Source organism: Stegodyphus dumicola, chromosome 3 (assembly GCF_044657685.1).
Source record: "Stegodyphus dumicola isolate Sdum_Otavi_A_Nest chromosome 3, ASM4465768v1".
Taxonomy (NCBI): domain Eukaryota; kingdom Metazoa; phylum Arthropoda; class Arachnida; order Araneae; family Eresidae; genus Stegodyphus; species Stegodyphus dumicola.
The window spans coordinates 181,394,090-181,410,519 of record NC_140770.1 but is presented as its reverse complement, the minus strand read 5'-3'; the positions used below and the strand labels follow the sequence as shown (position 1 = coordinate 181,410,519).

At 31.1% G+C, this 16,430-nt stretch overlaps 1 protein-coding gene across 1 annotated transcript; it reads right to left on the bottom strand.

Moving 5' to 3' along the window:
- Nucleotides 1–346: 346 nt before the first annotated feature.
- Nucleotides 347–15,743, bottom strand: LOC118188427 (lipopolysaccharide-induced tumor necrosis factor-alpha factor homolog). The gene is made up of 3 exons (XM_035358865.2): nt 15,554–15,743; nt 7,447–7,627; nt 347–4,208 (listed from the first exon to the last, which is right to left on the bottom strand). Exons 1-3 carry the CDS (start codon nt 15,570–15,572, stop codon nt 4,103–4,105), a joined length of 306 nt encoding a protein of 101 aa, XP_035214756.1. The 5' UTR covers nt 15,573–15,743; the 3' UTR covers nt 347–4,102.
- Nucleotides 15,744–16,430: the final 687 nt, after the last annotated feature.

Genomic DNA, 16,430 nt, shown 5'->3' with positions numbered 1-16,430 from the left:
TTATTTTAGTCATCTTGTTAATTATTCTAGAGTAATACGGCTAATTAAAAGATTACATATTAAATATCAGATTTTGTGCGAGGCAAAATAGCATTATCAGACAAATGCATTTTTTTTCTTATAGTTTAACACATAAAATAGGGCAAAGTATTGGAATTTGGTCTAACGATATTACAATTCTTAACTGTTTAGTGTTTCAGTTTGTATATATTGCGAAATTTAAAATATATGCTCGCATGATTTAATTTTAAGTAATTGTATTATCTTGTTTACACAGTGTCGTTTCTAAATAAAAATAACTATTACATATGTCGAAAAGCTGATGAACTGAGATTAGATTTTCCCCCCCCCCCAAGAATTCGTAACATTTCTCTTTACACACAGTTATTTTATCGATATAAATTACATTAAGAATAGGTAAAAAATAATTTCTTTTTGGCCTTGTGAAAAACATCACCTATGTGCAGCCCTCTCTCTAGTTTAAGTTAAGGGTCACTTAAAGCAAAAAGGCGTAGGCATTTTAGAATTTTACTCTGTAATGTTTTATCGCACTTTGAACAATAAGACTGCATTATTCCTCTTACTCGCAGTCCTCTTACTGCAAGATATTTTCAAAATATTTTGCAGTAAGTGGACTTAATTTATATGTTTGACTTGTGTATATTTTAAAATATTCATTTTATAGTACATATGTATTTTAAAAATATATAAAAAGATTCTAAAGTTAAAAGTAATTCGGAGTCAAAGCAAGGTTATTCTTCAACAATATTAATATTAGCCAACAGTTAAAAGCTCAGATTTTATTTTATTTATTTAAAGAATTTTTGTGAAACCTTCTTCATTTTCTTGGCATTAAAAATTTAGTTTAGCATAATCGGGGATCACCCAATTTTTTAGTGTTGTTTAAATGACATTTTGGTTTAAAATATATTATTTTTACTCTTTATAATTATTTGCTTTTGATTTTCAGATTTCCATATAATGATTTTAGACCAGTTTGATTTTTTAATGGTCTTTTTACATAACGTAAAGTTTTGTGTTTTTTTATAGTAGTCCATATAGCACAATGTCATGTTTTATTCGTTTTACCAAGTATTTCGAAGGCGTGTAGGGAAAATCCTGGTACATTTGAGATTCGAGTTTTCGATTTTATATGAACATTAGTGTCTTGTATGAAAATTTAATAGATTCTTTCCTCGGGTTTTGAGTATAAATAAACCAGGAGAACGAAATACTTTTCCGAAGCATATTGATCGACTTTTGTGAAGTTTTAATTCATTTTAACCTGATGTATTCTGAATTGAAGTTTCAGTAAAAAGAGATTAGTTATTATTTTTATACTTTTATTATCTTGTATTTTATCTCTTTTTCATTTTCATTTTTACTTTTAGAGTTTGTACCACTGTAAATTCTTATTTTAATTTTGATATGTTTGGATTTTGTGTTAAACCTCTTTTACACGACTGCTAATATTAATATTATTGAGGTTAGCCTCTTTTACACGATTGCTAATATTAATATTATTGAGGTTAACCTCTTTTACACGATTGCTAATATTAATATTGTTGAGGAATAACCTTGCTTTGACTCCAATTTACTTTCAACTTTAGAAATTTTAAGTCTATTTTAGTTCAATCCTATAGCTATAGCGCAAGACGGGTATTAAAATTTGCTTTTAAATTTAGCCTCTTACTATGCTTCTTATTATTTAAGATATACATACTTATTATATACATGTGTGTATATTTTAAAAATATATATACTTAGGAATATTTTTTGTAGCATTGTCTACAAAAAAGCATCTATAAAATTAGTATGGCCTTGATAACGTGGAAAGAATCTTCTTTTCTAGCCGAAAAAGATGTAACAAGCCTAATTGTATGCATTAACTTTCATTTCGAATGCAGTATTTGAAACATAAATGTTTTCTACCTTTTCTTGTAATTCATTTGGTTTCTAGAACTGTAAATTGGTTTTGCATAGTACTTGAAGCTGGAAGTTCTAGAAACCAAGTGTAATGTTTCTAGTAGTACATTACTGTTCTACCAAAAACAACTGAATTCAGACTTAGAGACTTTGGAAAGAATTATTGATTGGTAGCACGATGAATCTAAGAGCACGGGAATAAGGTGTCTGATGACCAGCTCGTTTTGGCTGAAGAGTCAAAATGAACATATGTATGAATTTTTTATATTTGTTTGACAGGAAAGACATATTACCTTTAAGCAGGTATAAATAGATATTTGTATATTGTCCTTTTGCGAAAGGCTTAAACCTAATCTCCCCTAAGTGTGAACCCTTTTGTGAGATTTTATCTTTAACATTTCGTGTGTTATTGATCATAATTAAAATTAATCAACGAATTTAATTATTCATAAAAGCGACATGGCATTTGTGGTACATCTACATGAATTTTATAAAGCTTGCTTTAAGGGGTGTTGGAAGCCAACATTCTTCCCAAAACTGTGATTTGGGCATTTTCAAATTCTCTACACTTTTAGCTTTCTAAACATATCATACTTTAATCTCTATGAAAATTAGAACAGTAAAAAATCTAGTTTTAATTTATCATTGAACGCTTTGATTAATGATGATTTTACATGAAAATGCGTTTTTCTCCGAATGTGATTTTTTATACTCGATGTACCTTTTCTTGGGAACTTCTATTCACAGGTATGTTAATTTTTATGGCTTATTTATTACGTTTCCTAATATTTACTGGAATGAGCTTTTTGTAATAAACCCAGAACAAAAATTCACAATTTGTTTTGTGAGAAAATTGCTAAATTTTATTATGCATAATACAATATTCTATAAATTACTCTAAAACTCAAAATGTTTCAAAAGCTCATTGCAGTATCATCAGACAGATGTATTTTAATTACACAAAAAATTTCAAACGTGTATATAATGCAAATTTTGAGAAAAAGTGCATTGAAAATGGCCAATTTAACATTGTCAGTATAGCGTGTTCCGACTCCCCTTAAATCTTTAAATCATGTGATAAGAATTGTCAAAATTGAATGTAATTATCGGACTAGTAAAATTTTTGAGATATTAAATTCAATACTGCAAGGATATAATATAGCTTTTCTGAAATTCTGCGCGCTTCCAGACAGCGAAAAACTGCAGTTGTTTAGTAGAGAAATTGCTTGGTTTATAGATATTTAGCACAGGTAAAAGCTTAGTTTTATAACATTCTTACATTTAGCACAAAGTAAATCTAGCAATTAAGTGGTTCACTAGGAGAATTATGAATTTCATTTTGAATGACAAATATGACATTAAAAAGTTTTCTTCCAAAATCCTGTTTCCAAAATTTACTAATCTAAACGTTACTTTTCCTAACATAATTTTTACATATATAATATGATTTATTTCATAAGAACTTTTTTATATAAAAAATGTAGACGAAATAGAAAACGTCATATATTTATTTGTAAAACGTAAATTATTATTTGTGACATGCTTGAGCAATACTTAAATAAATCTGCATTATCAGATCTTCAAATTAACCGTAAGTTAATGATCCTAAAACCCATGTTTGTTTCAGGGTGATGCAAAGGAGCAGATATTTCTGGAACGATTTGTACTTTAGGAAAGAATGTGTAAATTAGATTCGGGTTTCACTTCCAAAAATATTAATTTGAGCATAATATTAAGCAAAAAGGTCATTTAAAGCATTACAAAGAAGTTAAAAAGACTTCATTTTATGATGCTTTTCTTCAACTTTTCTATTTCACTGAAAAATTACTTTTTAAATTCATATATCTTCTACAACAGGATATATTTGAAAAAAATTGAAATGTTTCCATTGTATTTTACATCCAAAGAAATAAACAACTTATTAGTAAATAACAACAGTGTTGGCGACACGATGTAACATCAATAACAAATATGCGTATCATTGCATTCAAGAACACAGATATCGAAATATCGCTTGCAATGACAAGACATTATCCATTTGGAGACACACAGGGCAAAATCCTGTTCGTTGTATAACATATGTATATCAGTGTATATATTTATACAGATATAAATAGTTGAAGAAAAAGAAGTGTTACAAATATCTCCTTGGAAGAGAAACAACTCCTTATTTGCTTCATTTGAAGTATCTGTGTACTCCAATGGTAGCACCACAGTTTGGGCAAGCATGTAGAGTGTCTTTGCAAGTTGGAGCTATCAAAGGCACCCAGGCACAAGGTGTACTAGAAAGGGGAAAATAAGAAACACAATTGTAAACTAATTAATAAATAGAAATACAGAAGCTGTTCGCAATTTATGCGGCATGAGGGCACTCTAAACATGCGACGAGCCGAAAGTCCTCTCGAGAGGTTGGTGGTAGAGAAAGAAGGGTGGGATACTCTCGCAATCATTCCCCCAGGGTGCTCTCCATCAACAATTAGGAAAGGAACTGAGCTACATCGCACTCTCACCTGGAAAGTCGTCAGGGCTGTTGCCAGTGGCAGGCGTAATCCTGCGCTCCTTGCAACAAGGAATTTCGTGGGCTATACGTCAGACAAGTAAGCATTAATCCACAACAGCAACAAGATAACATTCTAAGCGTATTTAATCTCTTTTGTTATTATCTCTTTTGTTGCATTACTCTAATATGATTATTATTTGTTCTCAGTGCTTGAAGTAAGATAACTTGTAAGTATCGCTTATAAGCTTTCAATATTTTTGGTATTTACTGTATATATGGTACTAGTTCCTGTACAGGTTTAATTTAAAACTCTGCAGAAGAATATAAAGCAATCAGCTCATTTTAAGCTTTACAAAATCAAGCAGTCTGCAGTATGAGCTGGCACTGAATATATTTAGCAATATTTCGGAAAACTTAGCATTGTAAGAAAGAAAGCTCTCTTCCTTCAAATTGGTCATAAAGTCAAGTTTAAAGGGCGAACCATATCTATGGGATACTTATCATTATCTAAACTCTCCAAGGAAAGTCGCCTAATTTCACGTTTTACACATTCAGAACATGCATTCTTTTTTAAAGACAATTCATTTGTCTCTTGTGCGCTGGCATTTTACCAAATATCATTTCCCTATAACGGAAGGATGTGTTTAAATTTTCTTTTGTAAAATCTCAAAAAATATATTTGAATGACAAAACATCATTGAAGACACTTCTAAAAGAAAACGATTCTTATATTCAACCAAATCTTTAACGAATCCATGTTATCTATGTAATTCCCCTCATTTATTGAATCAATCATTTTAACACTTCCGTGTTTCTTATTGCAATTTTTTTCGTTATGAAACTCTACAGATATTTGGGATACAGACTAACGTGTTACCAAACCTATGTAGTGACAAAATATCGTTCCCCTCCTCTCGAAAAAATTTTCAAAAAGATAAAAAATTAAAAGTTAATTAAAAAATATTAAAACTAATTCACAAAAGTTCAAAATTTAAACAAAAATATCCAATTCCAAATGGACAAGAAAAATGAAAAGAAATTCTGATTTTTATATAATACTAGCGGAAGCACTCGATGCCAGTTACGTTAGATTGAGAGTAATGTATCTAACAACAGAGAGAACGATACCGCTATAATCCTTCCCCAATAAAGACGGAAAAAATATGATTCATACTCGGACATTTTTCAGGCCGTGCGATATGAAACCCATATAGAAAAATAAACTAATTCTCTCTCATTATATCAGCAAGAATGGCGCGCAGTTTTTAATAATTTTTGTTTTTCTAATGAAATGGTCGTGAAAGCTCGAGTTCCATCCAATACTTCACCTATATTGAATTTTAGTCGATTAGATGTGGCAAAACCTTGATCATAATTGATCAGAAATTAATAATGCGAACAAACACACAACATAGATCTTTATAGATTTTGTAAAGCTAATAATTTTTTTATTAACAAACTCTATTGTTTGAACGCGAGCAGTAGAAATACTTCTCCAAATAAAGCATTTTTATCTCCAACGCTCGAGATTGTTGCCACTCAGAAAAATGATTGCGAAAATTAGTGTTTTCAGAGTTTTAAAGTAATATCTCGACTGATTCAAGTCGTACGCAGATGGCAATAGGAAAATAGCTTTCCAAGAATTTTTGGAATCGGGAATAAAGTATTTAATGTTTGCCAATGGCTATTTTTATTTCATTGTACAACTCTATAATTTGAGAGCCCCACTTCTCGAAATAAAGCAGATTTTTGTCTACAGCATGAGAAACTGTTGCCAATCGGAACAATGAAGACGAAAATTAGCGTTTTAAGAGTTTCTAATTAATATCTATGATTTCAGATACTTTTTGGAAAACTGTGAACGTCAACCTTTCCCAATACCCAGAAAATAATTGTAGAAAGTTGTTGCAGCGACGATAGCTGTTGCAGAGACTGAGTTAATCGCAATAAGAAAAAAACAGACATTCTTCTTTATATATATATATATTGGTCGTCATCTCGGATTAGCTAGAGAACACACAATCAAGATTTATCCTTTTTTATTCAATTTTTGGATAAATTTTAGATTAAAATGTTTTAAATGAATAAACGTTATGAATAAATGAAATAGTAATTTTGTAAAAAATCTTTACCAGAAATGGTTTTGATTTACTTTTTATTTTTCTTATTTTTCCTAACTATGTATTATGTATATAGATAGTATATTAACAGTTAAAACTAATTGTTTTACAGGTTATTTTTCCATTATTCTAGAAAATGATTTTTAGTCAAAAGAAGTTTTATTGGAAGGACTATTGTTTTCGTTTCGAGATTTTGCGTTGAATCACTACAAATGTCCGTTTCACTTTTCAAACTGTTGCCACGAAATGTTAGAGTCCCGCATTATATTTGAAGAAATTAAATAATGAAAAATCTGCATAAATGTATGTCTATTTCTTGCATTGTGATAAAACAACGGTACGTAGAGCCATCGAATATTTAATGACGTAAACCTCCTACGAATATGGGCACGTGGAAGACCTAATTTGAAATTTGGAATTTGTTTTATTATCGTTTCATATTAATGAATTTTTGATTAACAAACTCAAGGATTTCAAAGCGAGCAATGGCAACACTCTACGAAAAAAAAAAAAAAAAAAAAAGAATTCTTTGTCTACAGAAATGCGCGCGGAACTGTGTTTCGGAAATTCTAAAGATAGGCTCATTTTAAAAATATTTTGCGACATTGCTATTGAACGGAATTTTATGGTTTAAGTGCAAAGAACATGATATTTAATAAAGGTAACCCACAAAACGTTAAAAAAAACGCCCATTTGGACGTAATTTAAAATCTGAAACCTTTCAGATTTTTTTATTGTTGTTGTTGTATTGCATTCATAATATATATATATATATATATAAGATTTAACCTGCTAATATTTAGGGTAGATACATTTACAAGGCTTTTAAATAGTTTATGTTTTTAAGTAGTTTTATTCATAAAATTAGCCATACTTAAAACTTACGAAGGTCATACTCACCATAAGAAGAGCGCCACCAAAACAGAAAAGAAAGAACAGACACCATTATGCCTAGAAATTTCGGTGACAACTCGCTGGCCACAGTTCTTGCATATGAGTTCAACTGGATCTCGACCAAATGCCATTCGTTCGACGCAGGAAGCATGGACAAGTAGTGTCAAACCTTTGTCAGCTTCACACTCTATACGAAGAAAAAAAAATGTTACAAAAGTATTCATGGGGGCACTGCAAATATGCGACGAACCGAAACCCTCTCCAGAGGTACAGAAGGCATCAATTATTTTCTATTCGTGGTTGGGGTGGTTATAGAAGACAGCTTGAATCTGCTGCATAGATGAAATTTTGGACTTGCATTCAAATGTCGCCGTCGTGAAGATCAAATACATTCTATTCTGGAACAAACCAATTCTTTATAATCACATTCCCATTGCAAATCATTCATCCCAATAGGTTCAATCTGCATCCCACAATTTTAAGTACAGTTATGGCATTTTTGACCAGTGGACAGAGGAACAGCGAGATACAAGTTAGTCAAGCAAGAAAAGCATAAAAAGAAGCTGAGTATTGAAAATTTGGGGTATTTATAAGCTTGACTTCTTTGTTTCAGTTTAAATGGAGACTGGAGAAGAACTCACAGCATTGCGGATCGCTTCAGGTGAAACTAATGACTTAAATGATGCAATGCAGATTCCTTGAAGGGGGTTGTATCTAAATTTAAATTAGAAATTAAAAGGCAATTGCCGAATTAAATTTGTTATTTTTAATGGTTTTCTTTCGTATTTTATATCAATAAAAATTCATACAAGTATATTCAATAAAAAGAAAGAAGAAATAGACATAAAAGGACAATGAAAGTATAATTCGTGCAGGGTCTATTATTACGGGCTATTTGGGAAAAATTGTTGTCATAATACTAATGCAGATAAAAACAACTAAACTTTACAGACAGGAAACACATTACTCTACCCGCCGCTTATTAAAATCACTTTCGTTCCAATTATATTTGAGTTTACTAAGTGGCTGAGACGGAGATCTGTGTACTGTATACACTGGTATCAGTTTTAAATTTATATAAAAAGATAATAAACTGATAACCAGTCTAATAGTTAGTACCTAAAATAATGATTAAAAATTAATGATAAAATTAAACAACTTACATTATTTTTAAATTTATTTTTATAAGAATATATTTATAAATATATACTTGGTAAACTTTTATTTATTTGTTTAGTATTATTCGACAAGTTTGACATTTGTACTCTCAACTTCGTAAAACTGCTGGCGAAGTTCCTGAGCAGTACCTTTCAGCTCAATAGTTTTTCTTAGAATTTGTGTGCTTTTCTGGATTCGAATAGATGTTATCGTATCATTGCATTGATCCGTATCACTTTTATTGTCAGTTTTCAAAAACTTTTAAACGTTATCTACAGTAATAAAACCAGATTTTTTACATGTTGTGTCAATATTTTCCTCAGTCGACACATTTTTTAAAGCCAATCTTCATTACTTCCTCACCGATGTCTAAAACATTAACTAAAGTTTGAAATTCCTCTCCTTCTAAATAAGTTACCTTTTTTTAAAACAGTTTTTATGTGTCTTGTAAAACAATGTCTGACAAGAAAAAAGAGGAAAGAGTAGAAACATTTCTGTCCTACACGTTTTATTTAAGCGCATCGATAACTGAATAATAAATAAGTCACCGCCCACAATAAAAAGCAGCTTTGACGGGTAAAAATAAGATATCCTCGCACTGAAGAATCAGCTTTTATTAGCCCAAATATAATAGCCCGGAAGGGCTGTTGGTCTGGAAAATGCATTTTGCGTCAGTTCAAATATCCATTCTACTTTTCAAATTCTTGCCACTAAACATTATCTCCCTAAATAATACTATTATATTATTTTTGCCTAGAGAAATTAAATAATGAAGAATCTGCATGGACGTATGTATGTTTCGCGCACTGTGAGAAAACAACGGTACCTAAGAGCCATCAAACTTCGGATAACGTAGTTCTCCACCCAAATATAGGCACCTGTAAACCCGAATTTGGAATTTCGGATTTGTTTTATTGCCTATTTCATATTTAGTAAAACGTCAACGAATTTTCGATTAGCAAACTCAACGATTTCGAAGCAAGAAATGTCAAAACTGTAAGGAAAAAAAATATTTTTATCTCTAAACTCCTTATGCTGTCTATCAGAAATTCTAAAAATATGTTGTTTTTAAAAATTTTTAGTTCAAACGGTGTAAACAAGAAAACGCCTCTTTGGGCCTAATATAAAATATTAAGGATTTCAGATTTCCTTTTTTTTTTTTTTTTTTTATTTATTTTATTTATTTATTTATTTTTAACCGATCTGAGCTTTATAAGATGTGGAGATGAGCTTATTAAACGGTGACTCTTATATTGATTTGTATATATATGTATCTTGGTTTCTAGATATATGAACGTAATAAGAGGATGATTTTATTAAATGAGCGCAGTCGGCAATGTATTTAACCCCTTAAGGAGGGAGAACGAAGCGCAGTAACGGAACCGGACTCGCTGAAATGGATCGTCGAAACCGGCCCGCGCATTTTTAACAGTTAAGCCTAATTTTACAGAAAAAAATCGTATAAAAAATCATTCATTTATCAGCATTTTGATATTATGACTTGAGTTTTTGAAGTTGCGTACGGAAAGGTGGAGTGTTTTGGACAAATTTTTAAGTTTTTAAGTAAGGTCTCTTAGCTATGGCTAACGGAATGAATATAACCCTAACACATGTCCCAAAACTTCTTCAAAAGACACTCAGAAATATTTCATCCTCAAAGACTGTGTGACATCAGGTTTATATTAGAAAACGTTCTATTTTTCTAAATCGAAAACGAAAGCGTCCACGATGACCGAAAAGTGATCAAGGAAAGACCCCCTCCCATTGGCGGGATATCCATTACTGATAACGTCAATATATGCATTATATGTAAAGTAAATACTTTATATACAAAAATATAATGCCTGTGTCATTATATACGACCACTCAAGGCAGTATATATAAAGACCAATTAAATCGAGTAAGAAAAACAAAAACGCTGGCTCTTTCCTGAGAAATGCGAGCAAGATGCATTACGCGTCTAGAAACCTGACAGTCTTTCCCCTTCTGTAATAATGTTGTAATGCTACTTTTTAATAAACCAAGAAAGCTTATGTTAAGTCTCAAAGTAAATAGAAAAAAAAAAGAAAGAAAGAAAATCCTAACGAAATAAACAAAAACGCCTATTACCCTTTAATTCACTGGCGCACTAAAAGAGCCGTGATTTTCAGTTTGTTTATTTCAATAAATCTATCAAAACCAGAAGCACAAAACAGAAACTCATGCCAAGTATATGAAGGTCAAATGCCGTATGAATCAATCCATGTGAAAAAAATTACCACTTAGCTCCATTTACTGGCTTTTAAAAATTCAAATAAATAGTTCCGTTTTAACGTCACGTATACGCGACGCTGGGCTGGTAAGGAACAAACATTTTGCGTATACGGTACGCTGGGCTGGTAAGGAACAGAAATTTTGCGTGTACGGTACGCTGGGTTGGTAGGAGTGAAATTGTTGCGTCGCGTATACGTGACGCTGCTCCTGAACGGATTAAGTACTAAAACAATGAAATACTGGAAACAGAGATGTAAAGTGATAAGCCGGAATCTAATGCTTACAATGAAATGAAAATAGAGTACATCATACAAATATGTAGATACAGTAAATGCAGTGTGCAATATGGATATAGGCAGACAGTCAGTGCATACATAATTAGTTCTGAGTGTGAGAATGCAGTGGATAGAGATATATTATGCGCATGTAATCGATATATGTTTTAACATTAATGGAATTCAGAATAAACGGTAAAGTGTTTCCTTAGGCATTTGGGCCCATTTATTGGATAATGTGTGTGTAACAAATTAATGCATGCTGACAAATTAATGTATGCTGACAAATGCTAACAGGCTGACAAATTAATATCTGTTGGCACGAAACATTGAAATACTTAATGTTTTCTCTCCTCTATCTTTACAATCCTGTCACTCTCACCATTTTTTGAGCCTGCATATTTTGGCTTTTATTAGAAATTTGCCCCATATTATATTTGAAAGCATTACATCAGAAAATTGTTTCAGATGAATTAGGAGTTGAGTGAATTCGTGATTTTTATAACTGTGCTAAATCTCAGGTAAAGCGGAGAGTTTTCTTTCCTCCATCATTTGTAACCGAGGTTCAATAGTTTCTTACCCCACCTTTCTATCACAGACTCTTTAAACTATATTCGAAGGTATTTTAAGCACCCCATGATGCACAGACCTTACATACGTAGAAACACCCTGTCCGTCTTCGGGATTCGAACCCAGGAACAATGGTATAGCAATCGGTACCTCTAACCACAATATTTATCGGAGTAACATACAAAGCTCTTTATTTATTAATGACAAAAGCAACGAAAAGTCGAACGCTTCTTTTCAGAAGAAAAACATATTATTTAGCGTTAGGAATATCAGCTGTACTTGAAAGATATTACATAAATATGGATACATTTCTAACAAGGTTTATTAATATTAATTTTAATATATATTTAAGATCATCTTCGCATATGATAAAAATGTACACTATATTTAAATCGTCAAATGATGCAATTGAATTAATATCAGAAATACTGTTTCCGAAGTATGTCAGAACTTCATTTATAAAATTAGAAAAAAAAAATGTTCTATAAATCAGTATCGCAAAAAGCTAAATTTATCAGAATGGTGGTTTAATTTTGCAGATTTGCTTTGCTAAGGACATTCAATATGCCTATTAAAAAATTAAATATTAAAGAATTATATTTCATCGTGTTTTAGATATTAATGCAAATTATTTATTCTTTTGGATTCTGACACTGAAAACGAGTTTCCTTCTTTTAGTTACTTAAAGATTATAAATACGAAAAAACTTCAGGGTTTAATTTTTTTTCGGGGGGGGGTTACTCTTTTGTCCTGTCTATTGAATCAATTGTCTATTGAATTATGGCATCAATTTTATAATTTCTATTTAGTTTAAAGAGTGCTCTGCAACATTTGTATCTATACATATCCATACCGTGTTTAAGAAACTGACGGCACTTGACTTTCTGTTTAACACATCGTGTTAAACATAAAAACAAGAAATGAATTAATATTTATAAATGTGTTTAGCTGACAAATCGGCCTCAACTCTAGTTTGGATTGCTTGTTTTATTTAATTATGGCAAAACACACGAGGGCTATATGCCTAAAGGAAGGGATGCCTTCGTGGAGGACTTTCTAAGAGAAACTGGCTCGTATACACGTTACACATGGGGGAAAATCACGAAAACGCTCGTGCAGCCAGCTCGTTCGCAGGATTCAAACCTCGGACCGAACTACCAGTGTTCAGCGTCTTTACCGTTCGGCCGCTGCATCTCTAGTTGGGAAACCAGCCTCTTTGGGAAGAGGGCCACCATCTAAGAAAAAGTTTACGTGCGCCGCTTCCAACTTTTCCAACAATACTAAAAAATTTAAAAAGATGAAAAGTATTACTTATAGTCTGATTATGGGATTTTTACTCAAATAGCACATTTTTTGTGTAAGTCTGAGTAATAGACATTTAAAAAATAATATAAATGAAACAAACGTACAATCTAGGATTTTATTGTCAATACACATTTTTAAAATTTCACTCAGGTTTATGTATAAAATAAATATAAATAATTTGAAACATTTAGTTCTAAATAACTATTAAACAGCCTGTAGTAAATTAATGCGTTTTTTTACAAAGTTATTCATATTAGGATTAGTTCTTGAAGATGGTAACAAAATTTGGTGTTTCAGATGCACATCAATTAATCTTCAACGATATATTGATTTGATTATGTTCATAATAGAAAACATTTGTTCACAAACATATATTTATCTAAACATATGATAATATCTGACAGCATAATGGTATAAATTTGGAAAATTGCTTGTTGGCAAAATTTTACAAAATTCAACATTGTTTGGGTCAATTGCAGTTGAAATAATTGCTTTTCAGAATAGTCAATAATTTCGACTTGGATTTCAGTTGGTTAACAATTAACTTCTTGCTGAGAAGCTGAATTATTATATTTATTCTAATGTATTTATGTAATTCTTCTAATGTAACGTGTATCTATCGACAGACTTAATACAGACGATATTATTATTATTATTAAATCTTTTAATTAAGTCTTCGCGTGCCACTGAAATTCCGCCGAACCACACTGTGGCACACGTGCCGCTGGTTGGTCATCCCTGCTCTGAAATGTATTCCACATATGTAAATTCACACATATCTAAATTTAACGCATATCTAAATATATCTAAATTTAACACATTTACAGCACACATATCTAAATATATATAAATCTTAAATCTAAATTTTAGATTTATCTAAATCTTAAATCTAAGATTATTATATCTAAGATTATTAATCTAAGATTATCTTAGATTATTATTTTAATCTAAGATTATCTTATTATATATCTAAATCTTAAATATATCTAAATATATCTAAGCCTTAAATTAATTTAACACATATCTGAATATATCTCAATCTCCACGTATCTAAATTTAACACATATCTAAATTCTTTAAATATTAAAATTAGTAAAATTCTTCAAAATATTCCATTCTATGCTTATTAAAACATCATTTTGCTGTGCTATGCTAAAAACAAAACTAATTCTACGTATTTAACTTATATTTATATTGTATTTAAGTGCATCATTTATTATTAAAATCGAAAGAACCTCATGAATGTTGGACGAAAATATGCAAGCGAATTAATACGTAGTAAATAGACTTTCGCCGTCCTTATATAATGGTGGTTAATTGAGACCGCCATAATATTTTTGAGTTCAAGTTCGAATCCAGGAAAAGAACATGAATAACTATTGTAAATGTGTAATATCTTGTTGGCAAGGCTTGAAAATCCATCAAATATGTGGTGTCTTTGATGTAGTGATTAAAATCCATCAACCACAAATTTAATTCGCTAGACTGGTAGCAAGGGAAAAAGAAGGTTTACGAGATCCTCGGATTCTGTCATCTAGCATATTCTTGATTAAAATTTAGAATTTAACTGGGACTAATAAAGCGTTCGTAGCTTTGGCTAAGGACAGACATTCTCTCTCCCACCCATACTCATTAAGGAAGTTAAATGCTGAAGTAATGATTAAAGGACAATAATCGGCGCAATGTTAAAAGATTAACAAACAAATTCAGTAATCTGAGAAAATTAACAATTCATTAAATGAAAGCCTGAAGCAGCTGTCCTCTTTAATATGTTGTAACTTGGCATATGGACCTAGTTTAAAGACAAAACATGCTACAATTATGACATATTTCTAATAACACTTCTTACTATTTATCAAAACTAAAATTGCTTACGAATGGACAGTTTATGGAGCAGGAGCATTTATTTACTAGATACAGTACATTTACTGCGCAGATAGGTTCAAGAATTAATATATACTTGATATAATATTTTATAGTATAATATTTAGCAGTTTTATGATCACAAATATATGTTAAATCTATTCCAAGTGTACAGATACGATTACATGCAACATAAACCATTTCAATATACCCAATTTAGACATTTCTTCACTGTAGAAAATGAAATTAGGTTAGGATCGTACCTTTAAAACTTTAAATAGGTTATTAATTTTAAATCTATAAAATTTTCTAGACAATACAATCGACATATTTGTTACTATGCAATGCATATATGTATAGCGAATTACGTAATATTGACCACATGTGTTTCCAACGGCATTATGACTAGTGTTTCAGCCATTTGCTCATTTCTACGCTTATACAATTTAGTATCGAGCTATGTTTCTAAGCTTTCACACGTTTAGCAGTCACAACAATCAAACTCAATCGAATAAATCAACAAAATTTCGTGTCGAGACTGCCACAGACTGCACGACATCGCTCGATAAAGGTGCGCTGGAAGCGAGCAGCTACGTCACTGGCCATGTATTCACTTTCATTACGCCAAAGCATCGCCAAAATTGAGTTATGTTCTAAGGTAAGGATAAAAAGATAAATAAATTTCTTACTTTCCTTGACGTCCCCCATGGGAAAGCTTGTATGTGGCAAAGAAATGTCAGTATCAAGGATGGAAGATGCGTGTTAAAACCAGCGTTTGATTCTTTTTTAGAAATGGGAGAATGGGAACTGCCCTGTTGCCATGGAAACTGAGACAGAGTGGCGGCACTCCACAAACATGATCGTGCTTTCTTGTTTACGTTCTCTATTAAGATTGAATAGACGTTGCTTATATATATATGTAAGGAGTGAAAATAGGAGTTAATAAACGTTCGTTTCAGTATTTGCTAACGTTAGTTTGAGGGTCATTAATGGCCACACAGGCGTCTGAAAATATTTTATTCTCTCTCTCTCATTTAAATCGATAAATGTGGTTACAATGTGACACCAATTTGACAGCTGCAATTACGGAAAAATATCTTACTGCACTGACCGTTCAACTGCTTGCAAAAGGAAAGGAAATGAAGGAGAAAGCAAGGAATTGCAAGGGAATTAAATTTTGATAACATATTGTATTTTAAATCATTAATTTCAAAACTGAAATGCTCTCCATTACAAATACCACAGTAGTAATTTTACCCAGAAATCAAAATTTTGAAAAGCAATAGCTTCTGTTAATAACTTTTGTCCAATGTTAGTATGATACATCTTAGTAAAAACAATTGAATTGTTTCATAGATTTATTACATTTGGTGATAAAACCTGTGAGGTTTTATCACCAATGTTATTTGGTGATAAAACCTGTGTGCACCAAATGTAATAAAATGATTTATTACATTTGGTGCAAATAATACACTACTTTATAATTTAGTGGTTTTCGTTTTAAATTTACAATTAAATAATTATGTTAATTAATTTACAACTAAATAATTTTTAAATTTACAATTA

Excerpts from the sequence above, each read along its gene's own strand:
- LOC118188427 (XM_035358865.2), bottom strand. Across the intron at positions 4,209-7,446 it reads TTGGTGGCGCTCTTCTTATG|TACACCTTGTGCCTGGGTGC; the intron begins GTGAGTATGACC and ends TCCCCTTTCTAG.